Source organism: Gracilinanus agilis, chromosome 2 (genome assembly GCF_016433145.1).
Source record: "Gracilinanus agilis isolate LMUSP501 chromosome 2, AgileGrace, whole genome shotgun sequence".
NCBI classification, from domain to species: Eukaryota; Metazoa; Chordata; class Mammalia; order Didelphimorphia; family Didelphidae; genus Gracilinanus; species Gracilinanus agilis.
This window is the reverse complement of record NC_058131.1, coordinates 463,997,987-464,020,960: the sequence shown is the minus strand read 5'-3', so window position 1 is coordinate 464,020,960 and position 22,974 is coordinate 463,997,987. Positions and strand designations below refer to the sequence as shown.

The 22,974-nt window shown below is 35.3% G+C and overlaps 1 protein-coding gene across 1 annotated transcript in view; it reads right to left on the bottom strand.

Annotated features, from left to right (window-relative positions):
- Positions 1–22,974, bottom strand: part of PPP2R5E (protein phosphatase 2 regulatory subunit B'epsilon) — a 175,191-nt gene that overhangs the window by 1,456 nt on the left and 150,761 nt on the right. Inside the window, exons 6-13 of the mRNA XM_044664860.1 lie at positions 22,710–22,840; positions 22,542–22,601; positions 21,460–21,568; positions 19,287–19,340; positions 19,136–19,186; positions 17,758–17,877; positions 10,638–10,765; positions 7,383–7,484 (exon numbers count right to left, since the gene is read on the bottom strand). Coding sequence (XP_044520795.1) covers positions 7,383–7,484; positions 10,638–10,765; positions 17,758–17,877; positions 19,136–19,186; positions 19,287–19,340; positions 21,460–21,568; positions 22,542–22,601; positions 22,710–22,840 — 755 coding nt within the window. The remainder of the gene's footprint in view (positions 1–7,382; positions 7,485–10,637; positions 10,766–17,757; positions 17,878–19,135; positions 19,187–19,286; positions 19,341–21,459; positions 21,569–22,541; positions 22,602–22,709; positions 22,841–22,974) is intronic.

Below are 22,974 nucleotides of genomic sequence, written 5' to 3'. Positions count from 1 at the left end.
TTAAATCCTGTGAACAATTTGGCATTAAGTTTGTTGTTTCTTGGTTTTCCACACCTAGATAAACACAAAAATAGTATTTTAACTGAACAAAATAGGATACGACAAGGATATTTTAAGATTATTTTTCACATGAACATTTTTTTCTATGCTCTAATTCTTACAGAAACACTGCTATCTAAACTCAGAAATTCAAAGAGGCTCTTTTGTCTGGATTGGTTATTCAATACTCTGCACCAACACTTGGTGATTTGGGGGGGGGGGTTGGGGGGGTTAGTTATTTAATATTTTATGTAGTACAAATTCCACAACTTTCAAAAGGGATTCTAGACATTATATAAATACTGAGCTACAAGATGACACAAATATCTGGATATTCTGTCAATTTATTTTTAAAAATCTAATACATATAATATGTCTATGTATACAGTTAAAATAAGGATCTTTCCATACTGGTAGATCACACATTCTAGATTCTCTCACCTAACTCCACATATCCTTACCTAAATTAAATAAAGATCTGGCAATAATTTTTGAGGTTTCATATTCCCTGAGTTTATATGTTAATCATTTGAATGGAGTTTATTTTCCTTGCTGTGTATGAAATACTTAATTTTACTAAGCAGAAATTCTACTTTCATCAACTGTCAAATGGACCACCTAACTATGAACCAGGGAATTCGCCATACTAGGTAAGAAGGGAATGAGGTTCTTGGGTTCTCCAGGCAAGCATGGAAGTAACAACTCCTTAGCCATACACAGATTTTTATATATATATATGCTAATTTATACTAATTTAAAATGACCAAAACACTGGTATGATATTATAGCTATAACTTTTTAAATTTCTTAAATTTTCTTCTTAAATTACTCCAAAAAGCCCCCCCCCCTTAACTGTTCTGTAGTCTTTCTGGTAATAACCTAGAAATTTAAAGAATCTTGGTCTTTTATAATTTATGCTTATTCCATTTTAATCCTACTATAACAACAAACCTAAACTGATGTACTACTTCAATATATTCAGATATAGATCTGATCTTGGTTTTTCAAAGGCTACAAAAGTGGAACTGAGCAGGGCCCTACCACACTAAAAAAGTCCCTAGTGCAGAGACTATTAAACTCATAGCTCACAGATTAAAATGTAATTGAGAAATGTTTAACAAATAAATAAAACAAAGATCATCTGAATTCTTGGTTTTCTAAGCAATTATGTAGTCTGAAGGGATACATTCCTTTCTGAGTATGACAGTGCTTGTCTAGTGGACCAAGCTGTTGTATTTCACTTAAGGAACAGCCAGTCTAACTTTGGAATGATTTACCATGAGAAGCCTAGTCATCATGTGACTCATTTTGGGGACCAGAAATTCATGAAGACTATCTGAGGTATCAGGGGATTATTGTCTATACATCACAGTGCCAGAAAACATCTTTATAAGATTCCTGGGTAAATTAATCTACTCAACTTTGGAAAGCCCACTCCTTGGATCTTGTCGCCTGGACTCAACTAACATAAACTCAACTACCCTACTATATCCAGCTAGCCCCAGACTCAATCATCAGACTATGTTTCCTATGTCATCTATGCCATCCACCTTGCCGTTCATCCTACTAACAACCTCTACCTCTACCTCTAACTCTTGCTCTTGGCACAAAAGTCAGATCAGTACCACCAATGTTCCTGGAGTTGGCTTGCTAACTGGCTCCTCTATAGATACCATCCCTGTGATTCCCCAGATACTTTCTTCCCTGGCCACCACTCCCATGTATGTATTTTCTCCCACTATAAGGAGACAGTTTTCTTAAGGTCAGGGAGATCTTTCATATTTGTATTCCCAGAACTTAGCATGGTACTTGGCCTTGAGGACAGAGACAGGGACTGGACCTATGATATCACTGATTTAAGGAACTCTCAGATGAGGAAATTTCATAGGGCAGATTGGCACTTTGTCTGAAGTGGAACACACTTTTGGTACAAAGTAAATAGTAAATGAATCATTTGTTCATTCATAGGTATACCCATACCAAAGAAATTATGAAGCCTTTAATTACTGAAGCAAATAACCTTAAGTTCATTCACTCCTCAATTATTTTAGCATACCTTAGATAAGTTATCAACATTATCACACTTGGTTAAGTAGTGATACGTTTCCTCAAAAATCATCTACTTCACTAATTGCTTCAACCTGTATCAGCTATTACCCAGAATTCAGAAAACAAAATTAAATACAAGACTAGCCAAGGGATTTGTGGAGGCAGTCTAGTGTTTAAGAAAAGACACTAGATTTTTGAATCATAAGTCCTAGATTTTAATCTTGCCCCTAATATTTACTGGGCACATCCTCTTCTCCTATGCCCTAAGTTTCTTCATCTCAAAAATTAATGGTTCACCTAGATCTTCAAATCCTTTCTATTACTAAATGTATGCTCCTCTGACCTTATGGTAAAGATCTCTTAACAATGGATTCTTAGGTCTAAACTAATTCAATTTGAGATCTGATAAAATCCATCTTTAGCTTCCTAACAATAGACTCGACAGAACTCAAAGTCTGTTTTTGATGTTTTAAGAGGACAGAAATCAGAACACTATGGTTCTGTTTATGTAAAATGTAGTTTTTTATATTTGGGTTGGAGAGTGGAAGAATCTAATCTAGTGCTTTTAGGACTTTCCTGAATCAAAAACAATTGGAACATCAAGTCAGATTCATCCCTTCCTAATCTGAAGTGAAATAAGAAAAGAAGATATTAATAAAATACTCAATTCTACTTTATGCTTTAGGAACTAACTCATCCTGTCAAATAATGTCATATATGTCAACTAATTTATGGCATTCTTGGTAACTATTCCCAAAAATCTTCTTTTGAGGTTACCTCATATAGAATTAACATGCAATTCATTCTGACAACTTTCATTTCAAAACCTCTAAATATTTCTGATATAATGTTAATGTCATCTACATCCTTCCTTATTATTTCCAACAGCAATATCCTATAGAAACAAATTTCAAAACTTAACAACACTTTAGTGCTGTTATATTCACTTCCAGTTCCAATATGAAAAATAGCACTAATATTGTCATAGGAATCGGCTGCTATCATTATAAGTCCCTGGGCCTCACACACCTCTCAGGTACTATTAATTAACCCCTGACTATCCATAACTGCTGTTCTTACATGTCTTCTTCAAAAGTATTAAATGTCAAGATCAACATTCTACTCCTAATTTGACATGTTCATTCCCTTACTTCCATAAATTTTTTAAGTTCCATTTTTTCTAAGCAACCTAATGTGAACCACCTCAACAATCAAAAAGGGGAAAAAAGTATACTTTCATAAAATTACCTATCCTAGATCCCCAAAGGCAATGCCTTTCTTTTCCCTGATGGTATTCCATCTTTTCTAAAAGTCTTGGCTATTTAATTCATTAATATTCAATAATATATTATGAGAAGCTATTTGCAATTCTACCTTGTACCCACCACATTTCATTAGTCAAAAAACAATGACCAGGTCATATTTAGTGCAAAACTTTTATATTAATAGAAAATTCAGTCCCCCTTCTAGATTTTCCATGGAATAGCCCCCTCTCCAACTTGGTCAATATTAATAAGATTTCTGCTGAAGTTGATTCACATATTTCATGCTGGAATGATGCAGCTTAATATTTATATGAATTTAATTTTTTAAATAGCAAAACTTTAAATACTATTTTGTTTATGATACAATATAATCTCAGACTTAAGAACTTGAGATGATAGTTATTACAATTCTCTTATTCTAAAAACACTGTACAAGTTCCTAATGTGACAGAACTTGGCCTCTTCTGACTACAGATGGCAAGAAAACTGATGTCAAATTTTATAATCAAATTACTTTTCAAGAAATTCACTGTCTTTAAGAGTGAAAAAAAATCCACTGGATTAACTGACCCTTTAAAATGGACTGCTCCACTAGAAACTTTTCTCATTTGCATAATACAATGAACAGACTTAAAATTAAGCAAAGTGGGTAATTCAATAAGGTCATAGGTAAGAATACTCTAATAAACTTTAGGAAACCCAAAGAAACCACAAAGTTTTATGACACACAGTACCTGGGCATTTTGTTTGCAGAGGGCCAAAATGAAACCAAAGACCCAACCTGAGTATGCTCATTTACTGAAAGTTCTAAGACTTTTCATTTTTCTCATGTTCTTCTTTAGAAAATTAGAAATTTGGAAAAGAAATACACTCAAATTAGAAAATTAAGCATATGAAAAAGGTAAAAATCTTTTTCTAGGCCAAATTCAACTCTGTTTCCATTGATTCTGACATTTCAATGGTCTTAAGACATAAAATACTTCTTTTTATAAGTAGAAAACAAGTCTAAAATAATGCTTTAATTAGGAACATAGGATGCCCCTCTCCCAAATCATCATCATTATTTAAGTATCATTCAACTAAACAAGACAGTTTATCAATCAAACCCCTCATCTAATCTTATTTTATTTCTAAATCTTTTTATATATCCTTTAGAATCTAGATATGAAGACACCCTTCTAAGAAAAGAAAGTGTTCTGAAAAGCTTCTTTCCCAACTTCTCCCTTGGAAATTAGTATGAAATTGGTCCAACTTGATAGGTACTAATCTAGATTGAGATGGGACTATGGATTTCACTACATTCAATTCAAACCAATTCAACTTAAAAAACAGTTATTAAATGCTTACTGTGCTAGGTTGCTGGGGTTACAAAGACAAAAATGAAAACCAGTTCATGTGTAAAGAGTTTTTTTTTTTTTAAATACAAGATAATTTGAAAAATAAGAGAGAACATTAACGGGAGAAATCGGAAAGGGGCTTGTATGCATTCCAGGCACGAAGTAGATCGGGTATATATTATTATGGAGGGGGGAGATTGAATATCAAGTTCATGGAAGAGCAGATAGGTCACTATGGCTGAAACACAGAATGGCTGAAGGGAAAAAATCCTGGGCAGATTAAAGGAAAGGGCAGACTGACAGGGTAGGGCCAGGGCTATGAGGAAAAAGGAGAGGGCAAATGTGATGGATGTCATGGAGAAAGATTAGGCAACTAATTGGTTGTAGGGGACAAGAGGAACAGAAAAGTCAGGGATGACTCCAAAGCTATGAACCTGAGTTAAAAAAGGGATAGAGATACCTCAGCTAGTAGGCTATTGGCAATGTGAGATGGTTCAGAAGCGAGATGAATTTATATATCTGTGAGTAGAGATAATGAAATCTTTGAGAGCTTGTGGGATCATCAAGAGAAGGAGGGCTAGGATAGAGTTTTGGCAGATCTTCACAGTCAGGAAGCATGAGATGTTAGAGCCAACAAAGGAAAAAGAAGAAATGTTCAGATATAGGAGAAAAAACCAGGAGATAGTAACTTTATGAAAGGTGAGAAATAAGATGATATCCAAATGGAAAGGATGGCTGACATTGTCAAAAGCTACTAAGAGATCAAGAAGGATGAAACCAAAATATGTGGAAATGATTAAAAGAACAACATCCTCAAGGAAAAAGAAGGGAATGGGATTAAGAGCACAAGTAGAGCCTTGGTATGGTAAAGAACCACCCATCTCAGAGCCTGAAACAAGTAACAAGAGAAAAGGGTCAGGGGCTGAGCAATTAGAAAGGTTTTGATGTAGGAAACAGATGAATGGATGGAATGCATGATTAAGGTCTCAGTTTTCAAAGTCACCTAGGAGCCGAGGCCCTCTGCCGAGACAAGGAATGGCGTATATGTGACTGAAATTAATAACACATTTGAAGTAGCCTCAGGTAGCAGTTGTATAATGATGTCCTGCCAACATTAAGTAGCAAATGAACAGAAGCACAGAAGGAAAATGGTTTGGTTATCATGGCTCAAGTTTGCCAGCACCCATGAGGCAATAGCAAGGGAGTCAAGAAAAGAGGGAAGTGTAGAGTGGAACAAGAGCAAAATTTAAAGGAGGAGAGTGAGGCCAGAGCTTAGTGACAGATGAGAACAAGGATGTGACTCTTTGAGATCAGAGACCACTATGTTTTGTCTTTGGAACCTCCACACATGACACAGAGCAGGAGTTTAGTAAAATAAAAGAATGTTGGATTAAAATCCAGTTACTGTCATCATGAAAATAAAGAATAATTTTAGGGAGAGTTAGCCAGAGGGAAAAACGATAAAAATAGAAAGAGCAGAAAAGAATTTCAACATTCTACAAGAGAGATGGAGGATAGTGAGATCAAAGATATGTCCACCTTATCTTTGTGGCTATAGTAGCACAAACTTACAGGCAATGGGAGTCTGATGAGCCGGAAAACCATAGTGTTTCAGGGAAAGTCAATGTATCCAATCAGGATTTGAGGTAGAAAAGAAGACACGAAACCAGGTTCCAAACCCCATGAAAAAGGAGGGAGAAAAACTGGAGATGTGGCTTGGCAGAGTGGGGCAAGTAGAACAAGAATCTGAATGTGTAAGAAACACCGATGGAATAAACCTCAAAAGCACAGTGTCTGCTGAGTAATGGTGGCAGAGGGCTCATCCTGAAGTGGCAAATAAGAACTAAGGAACAGGTTTATTCCACCAGACCCAATGTGTTGTGATAATGGTACAAATAAGGAATGAGAAAAGGTGAATCCCAAACTGCAGAAGATGTTCAGGGATGAAGTGAATGTCTTCTGGGGGAATCAAATTCCTATGTGTTCAAGAGGACAGATTGTCAGTGGAAGAAGATGAAGGGAAATTTGTTAGTGAGAGAAGAGGGAGGTCAAAGAAAACAGCAGAAAGGAAAGGCAGAGCAAGAGAGGTGAGTCTAAAAGGGTAGAAAGGGATTAGAGAGAAGTGAGTGGGTAACAGAAGGAGGTTTTCATCCCACCAGGTGGCAATTAAATTAAATTAAATTAAATTAAATTAAATTAAATTAAATTAAATTAAAATTAAAAGGATTTGGATTCTGTCAATAAGACTTCAGAAAGGACAGTCTTGGTTCAACTTAACACCTCAAGGCAGCCCAAGAACTGACCTGTTTGAAAGTCCTAAGATGGAATGACCAGTAGACAGCCTGGAATACCTCAGAGGAGGTCTAGTTCATGATCATGACCATGGGGCTAAATGAAAACCTAATAGTAGGGCAGAACTTGCTGCATATAGCTCTCTATCAAACTACAGGCTGAAATAAACCTTTGAGAGATTATATATTCACAAACTTGAGGACAGGTACTGTATTTCATAGGGCACAAAACATTAATGCACAGTATTATATGGCATCCCACAAAGAACAAAGCTAATAAGCATGTAAAAAAAAATGCTGCATTTGACATAGGTTTAAACCAAGCAATATGAGCAGAAAACAAGGCAAGAACTTAATAGGGGAGCTTATGCACAGCTGACAAAAAAGCTTTAAAGAGTTACCGCTGGCGATCTGACTTGTAAGTGGCTGTTAACTCGTCAAACATGGTGCTGTTCATTTCCATAAATGCCTTCAATACATTGTACACTAAAGCCACAATAGCCCTGTAAAATATGGAGAAGTATTCGTTAATTGGTCTTACTTAACACTGTGATATTTTAAACTAAAGACATATTTTAATTTGGATGAGCTTTTCTAATTTATAACTCTTTGTCTCCATCACTTCCCAGTTGGTAGAACTAGAAATGATCTGTAATTCCCCTCTTCACTATTTAAGGAAAGAATTCATTCAGCCAGGAGCATAATACCACCCTACAGACTGGCAAAGTAAAAGGATTTCAAGTGTGAGTTCTCTGAGCCAACAATGTGGAATGTTCCTAGGAAGGTAGAGAGAATAAATCTACACATGTGGGCACTTAGTAATTATGAGACAAATGCAGACATTAAATAATTTCCTCCCAGAAGCAAGTAAAGATGAGTCCAAACTTTTGAATCTTGCATTTGCAAAAAATTTAACTTTTAAATAATAATCTACAGAATTTCAAAATAATCAAAACTCACTCCCACAAAGATTCAAAAAGATGAATGAATAGGTTGTCTCAATGATGATGGTGTTGATGCCATGTCAGCAGTAGACAAGCATAAATTTTCTAGTGATGGCAATGGATTGGCATTGAACCATCGCTCTTGTCCCATCTCCTCCTTTGTGACCCAATGACATATGTTTGTGAGACACCCAGCCAGGAAACATTAAAGCTAGCTGGCTTATATTGTATGCTAACAAAATCTGGATCTAAACAAAAACAGCTTCAGCATCAATATAAAATACCTAAAGTATAATTTCTATCCTACAACTATAATGTCAAAGAAAAATGTATTGCCACAAACAAATCTAGAAAGCTAATTGGTATAATGGATACAATACTGGTCTTAGAGACAGGAAGATGTGAGTTAAAATCCTGCCTCAGATAATTACTGTGGGATCCTGGGGAAAAAAATCACTTAACCTCCCACAGGTTCAGTTTTAATAGCACCTGCCTCACAGGATTGTTATATCAAATGAAATAATAGATGTAAAGCACTTTGTAAACTGCTATATAAATGTCTGCCATTACTATTAATATATGTGCTAAATGAATGCAGTATCCAGTTTTGACTTACTTCTCAGTAAGTGTACTGGCTGCTAAACTTTTGCCTCCTCTCTACTTCAAAGAGACAAAATAAGACAACATAATCTGTCTGATTCATTCTAGTCTAAGTCAAGGGCAATGGGAGAACCAGGGATAAAAATGTTTACTGCCCTAAACTGATCACTACCCAAGGGGAGAAACCAGACGTTAAATTAATTTCTAACAAATTAGAAAGTCTGCTCTGAAAGTGACCAATAGGTTAAGTTGATACCTAAAAGAGGAAGGGAGCCTTGAGCTAGAAAATTGCAGAGCTCTGGATAAGTCACATGACTAGGCCTTTCTTTTCTCACTGGGTAAATGAAGTTAGACAAGTGATGTTAAATCGCTAACTGCTCTAAAATCCTATGAATGTATAAGTGATATTTATGGATTTTCTGCTAGAAGAGTATCACACCAGGAGGCAGGAAGACCTGGGTTCAAATCTTGCCTCTGACACTTAGTAGCTATGTGATTCTGGACAAGTCAGTTAACCTGTCTGCCTCAGTTTCCTCATCTGTAAAATGGAGATAATAATAGTACTTACCTCCCAGGATTGTTGTAAGGATCAAACGAGATAATATTTGTAAAGTGTTTTATAAACCTGAAAGCATTATATAAATGCTAGTATCATAGCTATTATCTTATAAAAATTCTTATAAATGTAACTCATTAAGTTTATGTGAGGGAAAACAGGATTTAGCAAATTTGCATGTGAAGCTCTTAAAGATTTTCTATGAGTGCCCTACATCAGTGATGGGCAAACTATGGCCTGCAGGCCAGATGCGGCCCCCTGAAATGTTCTATCCAGCCACAGGACATTATTCCTAATCTGATAAATACAATGAATAGGATACAATATAATGAAACTTCGAATGAGTTGCCTTAGAAACAGACTGACAGACGAGCATTTCCTTTCCTTTGGCCCCCTCTTTAAAAAGTTTGCCCATCGCTGCCCTACATGATTTTCTTTTCTTTCTTTTTTTTTTAACCCTTAGCTCCCACCTTAGAATCAATACTGTGTATTGGTTCCAAGGCAGAAGAGCGGTAAGGACTAGGTAATGGGGGTCAAGTGACTTGCCCAGGGTCACCTAGTTAGGAAGTGTGTGAGGCCAAATTTGAACCTAGGACCTCCTGTCTCTAGGCCTGGCTCTTATTCACTGAGCTATCGAGCTGCACCCCCTACATGGCTTTCTTAATATGCCGATTCTTATTTATACAAGTACTGATATTCTTTTTTTTAATTGCTATAATTAGTGATTACCACCAATTAAGATGTTTTCATGGCATGAAATTATCTTAAATGCAAATATTAAAGTTAATAAAAATTAAATGTGATTTTTATTTGTACTCAATTGAATTTTAAACCTATATTTGAATGTTTTACATCATAATTTTTACCCTATGGAATTTCCAAAAGGGTCCAGGAGGATCAAAGTCAATCCAATTCAACAAACATTTTAAGTACCCACAATGTGTAGAGTATGGTTCTATGAAACTCAGTGCTGGGGAATGTGCAAGGATTATATAAGATCATCTCTGCCATAATAAAAGTTACTGTCTAATAGGAAATAGACACATATGCAGAAATCCTCTAATTCCCAATATTACATGGTAAATATATTAGAGAGGTACAAAGTGCTTTAAGAGGAAGGGGTGAAAAAAAGATTATTACTGACTAGAAGTAGAGGTGGGGCAGAAGATCAAGAAAAAATGAAGAGTAGCATTTGAGTTGGGTTTTGAAGGATGGCAGGAATTGAATGGGGAAAAACAGGGAAGTGGAAGCATGGGGAATAGTGTGAATTAAAGCACTGAGGCAGAAAAGCATGAGGAATGTCCAAAGACAGACACATCAGTTTAGCTGGATTATTTAGTAAATGTAGCAGAATAGTATGAGATGAGACTTCTATAGAAAGGCTGGGTGGCACTAGATTGTGGAGTGAAAATCTTAAATGCCAGGCAAAAAAAAAAAAAAAAAAAAGACCTTGAACTTTACTTGTTATGGGAAGCCACTGAGTTTTCTGAGATAAGGAGTGACATAACCAGCTCTTAAATGAACTGAAAAAGGCAAAATCCTGAACTAAAACTTACGGGTTCCAATGTTCTTTGGAAATCCTATAGAGACTGGAAAACATGATGGGAAGGATGACATTGGAGTTTTCCTCTATCAAACTCATGATGTATTCATTATTCCAATAATACAGTGCCCTCTCTGCCACCTTTGGAGAAAGGGAAAACAAAATAAATATCTAAAAAAAAAAAATCAGCTAATGGCTTTGCAAAAGACCAAGGTAAAATAAAATATTACCATTTCTAAGTACTTAAACATGTTTTAGGTGGTCATTTTTCTTTCTCTTGCTAAAAAATAAAGTCAAATCAATGATATCTAAATAAGATACAAAACTAAATATTAACAACATTTTAATTCATTGGGGAATGTATTTTAAATGTCTCTGCAAATTCTTAAATGGTTCCTGAATTTTAGATGGAAAATAGGGTTTTATGCCTTCCTATTATGTTCCATGTTACTATTATATACTCTTTTGCCTCAAATCTCACTTATCCTACTTCTATATATCCTTTATAATCTCCAAAATAATTCTATTGCGCCCTCAAAACTGTTACCCTGTACTCGTTCACTCCCTCTTTCTTACAATCCCTTCTTGGTAAAAGTTTAAAACTTATCCTGACCTGCGAATTTATTTGGGGCAGGCATACTGCATTATCTATAAAGTGGGACTTGGGAGGAGGGAGTGGGAGAGATGCTGACTTCCTACACTAAAACAAATTAAGGTCAATATTTTAAAGTGAGAAAAAAATATCAGGGAGGAGTTGAATCTATTCATCTTTCTCAGGCTGTAATGACACCCCATAACTGATGCTAAAGAACTTTTTTAAAAAATTTTTTCTTCAGTATACCGTATTCTGACATTATTGTCCAGGAATTAAAAAGAAAAAAAGATTGGATACTAGGACAAAATAGGAAACCAGGAATTCCTTAAGTCTAATTCAGATTCTGAAAGCAACCTGCAAACTCGCTTTGGGAAAGTTTCTGAGTTTTTTCCATTTCTCTTTATGGAGATTGCATTTGGGCAGTAACAATATCTATAAAAGTTCTATGAGGAAAAAAAGGCAATACCTAAAACCTTAGATTAATAATGGATAGTCTGATAAAAAAAAAAAAGGAACAATTCTATGGTATCTGAGGCATTTTATAATTTTCTAAAATTGACATTCTCTCACTCCTTTTCTTTTCCTTCAATCTTTCCCATCTTTGTATTCATTCAGACAGGTCACTAGCCTTGGAATGAGACCTAGAATGCCATCATCTACTGGCTGTGTAACCTTAAATAAGACATGCAACCTCTAAAATTCAGTTTTCACATCTATGAAATGAGGACAATAAAATTTGTACTACCCATGCCAGGGGCCTATTGTGGAGAGAGTGCTTTACGTTTGTCATTATTCATTCAACTATCTTGAGTGTTTACTATGTACAAGGTATTGCCCCAAGAATACAAAAAAATTAGGTAAAGTCCCTTGGTTTGTTGTTCTTATATATCCTAAGTGAGTTAAAATATAAAATTGACTATATGTAAATCAAGAACTACTGCATTTAAAAGTACTATGCACAAGAGCCTATAAAAGGAATGATATGTCATATAAGAGATTATTATTGCTTGTGCAATCTATGAACATTGTTTAAAACACCCTCAATCTCTACTTTCCAAATCCCAACTCTAGCCCAATTTCTCCAAAGATGAAAAATCAGAGAACCTCAAAGTTGGAAGACATTTGAGAGGACAATTGATCCAACTCTTATCTGAAAAAGAATGCTTCAACAACAAATTAAAAAAAAAAAAAAAAAGCCCAGCCCTTTCCTTGATGGCCTATCTCAGGTGAGTGGAAATTCATTCATCTCCTAAGTAGTCCAGAAAGGTTTTCTCTACATCAAACCTCTTAGCATCTTCCAGTCCTCATTAACCCTAGTTCTATCATCTAGGGACATGAGTAGCACTAGTCTAATTCCTCTTCCAAATGACAGCCCTTCAAATAGCTAAACACATCTACCATATCTCTCCAAAGTTTTCTATTTTCCAATCTGGATGTTCCCACACAATTTTTTCAAATGATCAGAGTGTGGCATGAACTCAAGGACTTTTGCATTCCTGTTTGCTCAATTCTGAAAGTTCTCTACATTATCGATGTTTTTCCTAAAATGTAAAATGGAGGATTAACCACAAAATACCAGAAGTGGCCTGGTCAAAGCAGAGATCAGTGAGACTGCTGCTCTTTACTTCTAGGCACTGTGCCTCTCTTTAGGCAGCCTAAGATCACACTATTAATTTTCAGTTGCCATATTATATTTATGACTCTTAATGAACTTGTAGTTTACTAAGGCCCCTGGGGTTTTTAAGACAAACTAATGTAAAGACAAGCCTTTTCCATCCTTGCAACTATGAAGTTTATTTTTTTTAACCTAACTATAAGATTTTAACTCATCCCTATTCAATTTCATCCTATTACATTTGGCCCAACATTTCATACTGATTCAGTCTTACACACATTAGCTGTTTCTCCCAGTTTTGAATTGTCTGCAAAGTTGATAAGCATGCCACACATGTCTTCCACCAAGTTACTGATAAAAATGTTAAACAGTACCTGGTTAAGCACAGATGCCAAGGATATTCTATTAAAGACTTCCTAAAAGGTGACATAAGCCACTAATGATCTAATTTGGCTCAGACCATTCAATCCATTCAAATCAAGCTAACTATCTGTACCATCACCTAGTCCAGGGGTCGGCAACCTGGCCATGAGAGACATAAATGCCACATTTTTTAAAATGTAATTTCATGAGAGCTGTACAGTGCTCACAGTGCGCGCTCCTGTAACAGCACCTGAAAAAAATTGACTTTATGGCTCCTGCAGAAAGAGCCACATATGGCTCAAGAGCCATATGTTGCCAACCCTTGACCTAGTCCATATCATTCATCTTCTTCACAGGAGTAACTACTATTAAAAGACTTTGTCAAATGCTTTGGTAAAAATAGAGAAATTATCTAGTGTCCTCTTGATCTCTCTGGTCAAAAAGGGAAATAAGGTTAGTCTAAATTGACTTGAACATTGGTTCTTTTTCTTTATGTTCACTGAGTGCCCTTTTAGCAAGTTTCTTTTTTTTTTGTTTTTTAATTTTGTTTTAAACAGGTCAAGATCTATCTTCTCACCCTACTACCCTCCTCCCAAATGAGAACACAATAAAAACAAAACTCTTTACGAATATGTATAATCAGTTAAAATGAATTTTCATATTGGTCATTTGAAAAACATTTGTCTCATTCTGCATTTTGAATCTTTTATTTCTCTAACAGGAGGTAGGCAACACATTTTATCATCAGTCCTCTGGAATCCCACTTGGTCATTATAATACAAGTTCAGAGCACAACAGTATTCTATCACATTTATTTACCATAACTTGTTCATCTATTTCTCAGTTTATGAGCATCCCCTTGAATTCTCACCCTTTGCCACTTCAAAAATAGTAAATTTTTTTTTGCATCTTTGAAGCTTATTTTGATTCAGACTAATCCTTCCCTTAATCCACTATTTCTCTAGTTCTCTCTCCCCTTTCCCTTTACCTCCTCATTCCCTGTTGAAACATATTTTTGTTCCCAGCCTGAGTGCACTGTATGTATGAGTTTTTTGCATGTATTCTTTCTTTTCACCAGTTTAGATAAAATTGAGGTTCAAGGGCCAGCTGTTCCTCTCTGCCCCACTTCTTGTGTTTATAGATATCTACTTTCTAAACCCTGATTATGTGGTTCCTAAGAACTTAAATTCTTTATGGATGCTTTTTTTTTTTTAACTTTGACCTACACATTCTGGATTTTAACTATGATGTTCCAGGCAATTTTCATTTGGGGGTTTCTTTTCAGAAGGTGACCAGAAAATTCTTTCTGTTTCCATTTTGCCCTCTAATTCTAAGAGATCTCTGTAGTTTTCTTTTAAGGTTTCTTGAAATAAGATGTGTGGGCTCTTCTTTTGGTCTTGGCATTCAGTTAGCCCAATGATTCTTAAATTTTTTCTCAACTTTTTCTGGGTCAGTTCCTTTTGCTATGAGATATCTTCCATTTTCTTCTATTTCTTCGGCCTTTTGATTTTAATATTTGTTGTCTCATGAAATCATTGGCTGCTCTTTCTTCCATTTTAATTTTCAGAGTTTGTTGCATAATCTTATGTCATGCTTTTACTTCCCATTCCAATTCTTTATTCCACAGCTCTCATTCTCCAAACTTTTTCCTCAGCAGTTCTCATTCCATTCATAAAAACATTTTAAAACTCTTGCTTCATCTCTTCTAGGAACTCCAGCTGAATTTGTGTTTAAGACGCGTTCTTCCCTGAGGCAATGCCTGTAGATATCTGAAAGCATTCTTTTCTGCATTTGTGGCTTGAGCATCCCTGCCACCATAATAGCTCATTTTGGTGGGGTTCTTTTTATTTGTTTGCCCATTCTTCCAGCTTACTTCCTGACTTCAAACCTGATGTTAGTTAGTCCTGACCTCTGCCACACAATTGGAGGGAAGGTGATCCCATTACTATCTTCTTGGGGTATTGAATGTTGTGTTATTCTAGGATCTCAGGGACAAATTGGGGGCCTATAAGCTTTCAATACTTACAAGTGTTCAACTCCAGTTGCTAGTCTGGATTTGGGTCTGTGCAGGAATAGACTAGACCACTAGTAAGCTAGACTCCACCCATCAAGCTGGAAGGCTCTGTGGGTTCAGAGTGGGAAAACAGTAGGCTTCCTGCCTTGTTTAATCCTCTGCAGATTGGAATAGATGCTTTAGATGAACCCCTGTTCTCTACCTAGAGTCCAAGCTACACCTCTGCTTCTGCTACTGGTTTCAGAATTTCCTCCTTCTTCCATACAAAGCCCAGGGCCTTTCTATTTGGAACATCATTCCTCTGTACAGGTTTCCTTCTGACTACCGTGGAACTGTGACTATGGCCTGGATAATGGGTGATAAGGCTTCCAGTTTGTACTTGGCCCTATTGTAGAGCCCCAGTATAAATCTAAAGATGCCTTGGGACGGGTTTGGGCCATTCTTCTGCCCTGGTGCACAGTCTCTGTCTCAGTACTCATACCTGACCCGATCCCATCCTCAGTCCATTGATCTCCATGTCTGTTCCCCTATGTTAAGGTAGGCTGGACTCAAGACTTTTTCTAGATTTCCTCAAAAGGATTCAATCTGGTATATTTCCTAGAACCATTTGGAAAAGACTTCATGATACTGCTTCCTACCACTCTGGTATCTTGGTTTAATAATACTTCCTAGAATTTTTCCACGGATTGAAAAGTCAAATTCACTGACCTATAGTTTGTTGATTTTTCTTTTTTGAAAATCAGGATATTTACTTTTCTCTAATCTTACTGTATTCTCCCCAATTCCCTACAGTCTTTCAAAGATTATTGACAATGTTGACAACTGTAACATCTGCCAGTTCTGTCAGTACTCTAGGGATGTAGATCCTCTGGGTCTGGTGACATGAATGTGATTTATTATTATCATTATTATTATTGCCTATAAGTCTTGAGTACTGACATTCTACTTACTATTTTTATTTTGCTCCAGCCAATTCAAAGATTGTTCTCCTTAGCAAGGAGAAAAGCAAATATGAATCGAACAGCTTTGCATTCAGCTATCACTGTTTCATCTATAACAAGTGGAAGACTTCTCCCGTTCTTTTTTTTTTTTTTTAAAACCTTACCTTCTGTGTATTGGCTCCTTGGTGGAAGAGTGGTAAGGGTGGGCAATGGGGATCAAGTGACTTGCCCAGGGTCACACAGCTGGAAGTGTCTGAGGCCAGATTTGAACCTAGGACCTCCCATCTCTAGGCCTGACTCTCACTCCACTGAGCTACCCAGCTGCCCCCAACTTCTCCCTTTCTTGATCCCTTTCTTTTACCCCAAAATGATGGATTTGGATAATCTAGCAATATCTCCCTTCCTTCTCCTTACCAAAAAAATTATTGTTCATACTATCCATTTATTTTCCAAACAAAATCCAGCTAACCTTGAATGTTAGTCCTCTATACACTCACACTAATGAATTACCAACTAATCTATGGAGGGCAAATCATTTTGACAAAAACCAAAAAATTCTATCTTAAATCCTGATGTATATAATCTATAAGATGACCTGCATGCTTTATCAAACAGCCACATATATGACTGAAAATTATTTTCATCTAGATGCCTGTTATTATATAGACATAAGGTGTTATTATCCTGTCCCTATCCATACTCTTAAGTTTTATGCTGTGATCCTTATCATAAGATGACAATACACATTGCCTTTTGAGCTTCCCAATAAAAAATAAAACCAATTGTTACATAATATCTCTAACTTTGGAGGAATGAAAGAAGTTAAAGAAAAGAATCTCTTTTAGAGCTGAAATACTAGAAATAAATTTAACACAATTAACATGATTTATAAAGGAAGTTACTCTTTGCCATACTTGTAACTTTGAAGTATAAATGTCTTAATGATACCAAGGACACTGAAAAGGCAGAATGGTGGTGTAATAAAAATTTTTAAAAGCACTAGCATTAGAAGTAAACAATCTGTTTTTTAATTCCCCCAGCCCCCACCTCTGCTTCTTAACTCTCCAGATGACCTAGATCATCACTTAACCTGCCTGGGAAGGTTAAATCTCCTAATCTGTAAAAAGAGAGAAACATAGAAAATGATCTCTAAGGTCTCTCCCAGCTTTAAATTGTATGAAATAAACAATAAAACTCAACATTTTAACAGCAAAGAATGGACTTTCTCCATCACAAATCTAATTTCCAATAATATTTTGTTCAAATTAAAAGCCTTTACTAAAATTAAAATTAAAAGCTTTACTAAATTTCTACCGCCTTCTATTCTCCCTAGCATATAGCCCCAAAGATGCTATGAAGTGCTTTTTTCCCCCTACTGAATGTGGCTATAAACTATATAAGGTCTAATTGATTTTTCCAATGATATAATTTTCTACCCAGACAAAAAATGTCAGTACAAAAAACATGGATTCCCAAAACCCGTTCCACTTCTATCTAATAGGAAAAAAAAAGTTATCCAAAACAATTCTACTATCTACAGGTCACTGGACATTGTAGCTTGCTTGTTAAACAAAAGAAAATAAGTAGGTCCTCTCCATCACTGACCTGAAAATGAGGGCTAGATACACACTTGGCAATTTGTTTAAACAATGGTTCTTGAATTTTAACAAACTGTGACGGTTCAATCACATCCAAAATTTCTTCCAGCTCCCCAAGGAACATGACCTAAAAAACAATGAGTACGTACTAAATACAAAATTTCAGGACCTTAATATCAAATTTTACTAGATAATTAGGAATGTTTTATATATATATATATATACACACATATACATATACATATATATATATAGTCTGTTGTAAGAAAATCATGCATATTAAAACTTGTATAAAAGGGGGAAAAACACCCACCAGACTGTGTGTCTGTCTGTCTTACTTTACAAGGTATCTGACATAAAATGAATACCTTTTCAATTTAAGCTCCCTGAAAATGATTTGCCAAAAAAATACATGAAAATTTTCAGTGACATATTACCATCTCATATTACTAACAAGGACACTTGTACCCAGTTTGCAGTCAAACATTGCCACAGAAGACTTTTACTTACTGTTGTCCTATTGGCGCGCGCGCGCGCGCGTGTGTGTGTGTGTGTGTGTGTGTGTGTGTGTGTGTGAGAGAGACAAGGTCAAGGCTAGCAATATAACATGTGGCATGTCTAAATTACCATGAGGGCTTTTAGAGAAGTGATGGGCAGTTTTAAGGGAAGTTACACTAAGGAATTCAGAAATGTACACATACACCTTTCTCCCTCCCCTTCCTCTCTCTCAGTCTTTCTTTACCTCTCTCTTTCTTTCTCTCTCTCCCAACCTTCCTCCATCTCCCTCTCTGTCTCTTCCCGCTGCTTTTCTCTCTCCTTCCCTTCCTCCCCCCCAGTGGACAGTGACTCTCCTAGTAGTGGTACTGGATAAGCGATAAATTTGTAGCTATTCTGCATATATTTATATAAGTCCATGTTGTCTCCCACAGCAGGGATCTTTTCAATTTTTGTATATGCATCCCCCATGCCAAACACAGTACCAATACACATTAGATACTTAATAAGTGCTTGTTGATTGCTAAATTATGCTTAATTTGGCAAGAGGCACTTTGAACATAAGTGGTGGTATAAAGAGAACTGTTAAGTGACATGAATTAGATATCTTTTATGACAATTTAAAAGGAAAATATGAAAATTACTTGAAAGGGGGAGTAAATTAAAATGTAATGTCCACGACAATCCTATTGAAATGACATAAAAAATTTTCTGTGTACTTGTGAACTTTTTTGTAGAGAAACATATACTTCAGAATCTTTCAATAGTAACATTAAGAATTGTCAAAAAAGAAAAGAAGAGAAAACCACCAAGAAAAGACAAAATCAATACAGACATGTCACTTAATTCTGACTTAGGACTAAGAAATGTATGTACTGATAAGAACTTACCTCCTTTTGACTACATGTTTTAGGCCAGAATTTCATTAACCCTCTAATAACCTAAATGGAAAGAAACAGAAAATAAAGAGTTAGTTTTTCAAATCCACAGCAAGAGAAAAAATAAATTTTAAATTGCAAAAAGTATTCAAGTAATATTTACTGGCTCTGTGAGTGAAGGATCTTTCTCCAAAAATTGTACTATGCAATATGCCAACTGAAAGAAAAGCAAAATACCAGATTACAAGTATTCTTTATTGTAAAAAGGCGCTTTTTAAAATTTAAAAATACAGAGTGTTACTATATATAATGCTCTGCTTACTAAATTTTACCTTAACTGAATAGGAAAAATCCAAAATAAAAATCATTTTTGAAAACGAGACATCCTTTTGCCAGGATTTTAGTGGAAGGAAAATTATAATCACTTGTACCTTAAGACTGGAAGAAGCTTTATAAAAATTACCTCCTCTTACAAATAAGGAAACTAAGGGTTAGTATGCCAGAGCAAATTGGTGAGTTTATGGGACATGATATGTTTGTGGAACAATCTGTGGTACAGAACACATACACAAGCCTTTCTGACTTCCAGGTCACATGACAGGTTCAATCTATCAAGCTAAAAGTATTTAAGTACCTACTATTTATGCCAGGCACTGTGCTGAGAATACAAAGTATGAAATGATATCCTACATTCCAACTGGACAGTCAACATGTAAATATGTAAGTATTTACAGAATAAATAGAAAGAGAAAAATACAAAGTAGTTAAATACAAGATTGAGAAAGAAAGCACTAGGCATGGAAAAGATGGTTTGGAGCTCTGTCTTGAAAGGTTCTATGATGCAGAGATTACCAAACAGGAAACCTAAAAAAAATGGTGGTGACCTCAACAGAAAGGAGTCTGGAATGAGATGGGTTTAGGAGGAAACACAGTGACTCTTTTTGGACATGTTGAGTTTGAAATGTCTCTGGGATGCATAGTTGGAAATGTCAGATAGGCAGGTCTGAAGCTCAGGGGAGACTGGGGTTGGGTATATACTGAGTAATCTGCATCAAGATAATTAAGCCCATGGGAACAAATGTAGTCACCAAGAGAAAGTGTAGAGAGAAAAGACAGAGCCTTGGGGAACATATACATTTAGTCCTGGTTATAGTGTATGTAATGAAAAATAAATTAAAAATCACATTCCAGTAAAATTTTTGCATCGCGTGAGAAATATTTTTGAACAAAGTTTCTGAATGGTTTAATGTTCTACAACAGTGCTTCTTTGCTATCTCTGGCTTTGGTACCAAAATAATGCTATAGTAGTGGTCACTTATTAAAAATATTGGTTGACCGATATATGCACAATGCTATCACATTGTTATGCAGAAAAATAAAGTGTCTGGCAAAGATAAGACCTGATGAAATCTTGAGTTCTAAGTCTGAAGTAAGTTCATTTAGGATAAACATTCTTTTATACGCCTATTAAATGTGATTTTGTGTTCCAAAGACAAAAAACAGAATTTGTAGGAAGGGCTCATAAAATTTTTTGGAAAGCGATCACCCTTGTGAAACAACATTTAGGATAAATTAAAAACACATGGGCTTAAAATTTCCTTGAAATAAGAGTTAACATTGAAAGAAGAAAAGCACTTGGAAAAATGTATTAGTCAAATTCAAATATAGAGGAAGGAAAGGGAAAAGAGTATTAGTTTTATATAAAATTAAAAAGCTACTCAGATTAGCAACCCCTTTAGTGACTTGCTGAAACATGCAAAATAACTTAGCAAATAAATTAGAAGATGTACGAGCCTCAGAATGGGAGTTTTGAGAGTGATAAAAGTAGGGCAAAAAAGAGAGATTGAAGATCAAAGATTTTTTATATCTGCATATGTCCTTTGGAGAAGGGGCAGGAAATAGCAAGATAACTAAAAAAGTAGGACATTAGGGCTACTGATAAACAGATTGAAGCTAGGCTATGAAATTAGACTCAAAAGAGAAAATACATGCTGAACAATACTGTTTGGGTACCAAAAATGGAGAGAGACATTTCTTTATAAAAGTTGTAACATAACATAACATAACTTCAGCTATGTGACTTCCAAGGTCACAAATTACTTAATCTTTGTTTTTATTGCTTACAAAATGAGAAAAAGAATTTAAGCCACCTCTAAGGTGATCATCTTTCAAGAACCAAAAACAAAAAAATAAATGAATAAAATTATATAATTATGACATAGCTACAACTAATTTCTTAGGGAAATTTCAGCAAGTTTTTTAAGTGACCACATTATTTTTTAGATATCAAGGAATTCTATTACAGCTACATGAAACAGTACTTTAATATATTTTACCTGTGCATGGAAGAGAGATAAGCTCCTGACTGTATGTAAAGGAATCAATACCTTCACCAGAAACTGTTTATGTTCTGCCTTAAGAGGTAACGCAAAGCCATTGATAATACTAGGAAAAAAAGAAGAAAAAAATTAACAATGTTGCCACAGCAAATTAAGTAATCTACCAAATAATAATTCATCAGTTTCATCTGTATAAATACCAAAAGACAAAAAAAAAGTGCTAGAATTCAAGATCATGATTTAGCCAATATCTCTAAACTGGAGAGGACTTTAAAGTAAAGGGAAATACTTGTTATTGATTCTATAGCAAAGATCCCTTATCTGATCACTATAGTAGATCTCAAATGTTCTTTCCACCAAAAGATCCTTTGTTCCCCTTTTGTCCCCATTCCCCTTTTTTGTGCTGCTCAAGTCCCCTCTTAGTATGTCCCTCTCAGTTCATACTTTCTCATTCTGGTCCCTCTCTTTCCACTCCAGTAATACCTTAATATTCCATGAGCCACAGCAGACAACAAGCTCTCACTAAAAACCCTTCATTAGACCACACACTTTTTCTCCTAACGTGAATGGAAAAAGTTAACTATGTTCTCATCATTTCATTAAAAAAAATTACAGATAAATTATATTCATTTGTTTTGAGTGTGAGAAATCTTTTCCACACCTGTAATTAACAAAACTATTCTACAACTGCAGTTTGGTTGTGTGCACAGTGTTCCTTTGAGAATGGCAATCTTTATTTATTTGTAAAGACCTTAATTTTCAACAAATGAGTCAAGAGATAAGCTAGTTCAGAAACTAAAAAGAATAAGATGCCCTTTGGGAAATAAAGAGACCACTGGTTAGATAGTCATCACTACAATAAATTGAAATACCTGTTTTAATCATTAAAGCAAAATTATCAACACATAACTTTAGAACAAAGTGATTGAGAAAAAAATCTGATACAAGTCAAACTTAATACAAATAAGATGTAATTTACAACATTTAGCTAAATCAGCACTTTAGTTTCGCCCCTTTACTCTATAATTTTCAAAATAGCTATTCAATTGAGATTAGCAATTAAACTAAAATGTGCTTACCTTCCTAATATTTCCAGCAGTTCAGCTACACCATTGAAGTGTTCAGTTTCATAAACAAACCTATAACAGAAGAAAATAAGGTTCTTAGGCTAACTAGCTAAATGTGTTGAGTTTAACGTAATATTTCTTTTAAAACTCTAAACTCTGCTTCATCCTTGCACTACTTACCGTAGAAAAATATTGTTAATCTGTTTTCGGATAAATGCTCTAAGACCAAGAAACTTGCCATAAATTCTGTGTAAGACCGTTTTCAAGTAGTCTCGTTCTCGAGGGTCTTCACTGTCAAATAGTTCCAAAAGCTGTTGTAGAAAATAAAACATATAATACATGTTAACAAAAAATAAAAATTCAACAATTGGCTTAATGTTCAAAAATGCTAATGAGCATCATAGTCATGTAATAAAGTTTATGTAATCATTCTAAATAAGCACTA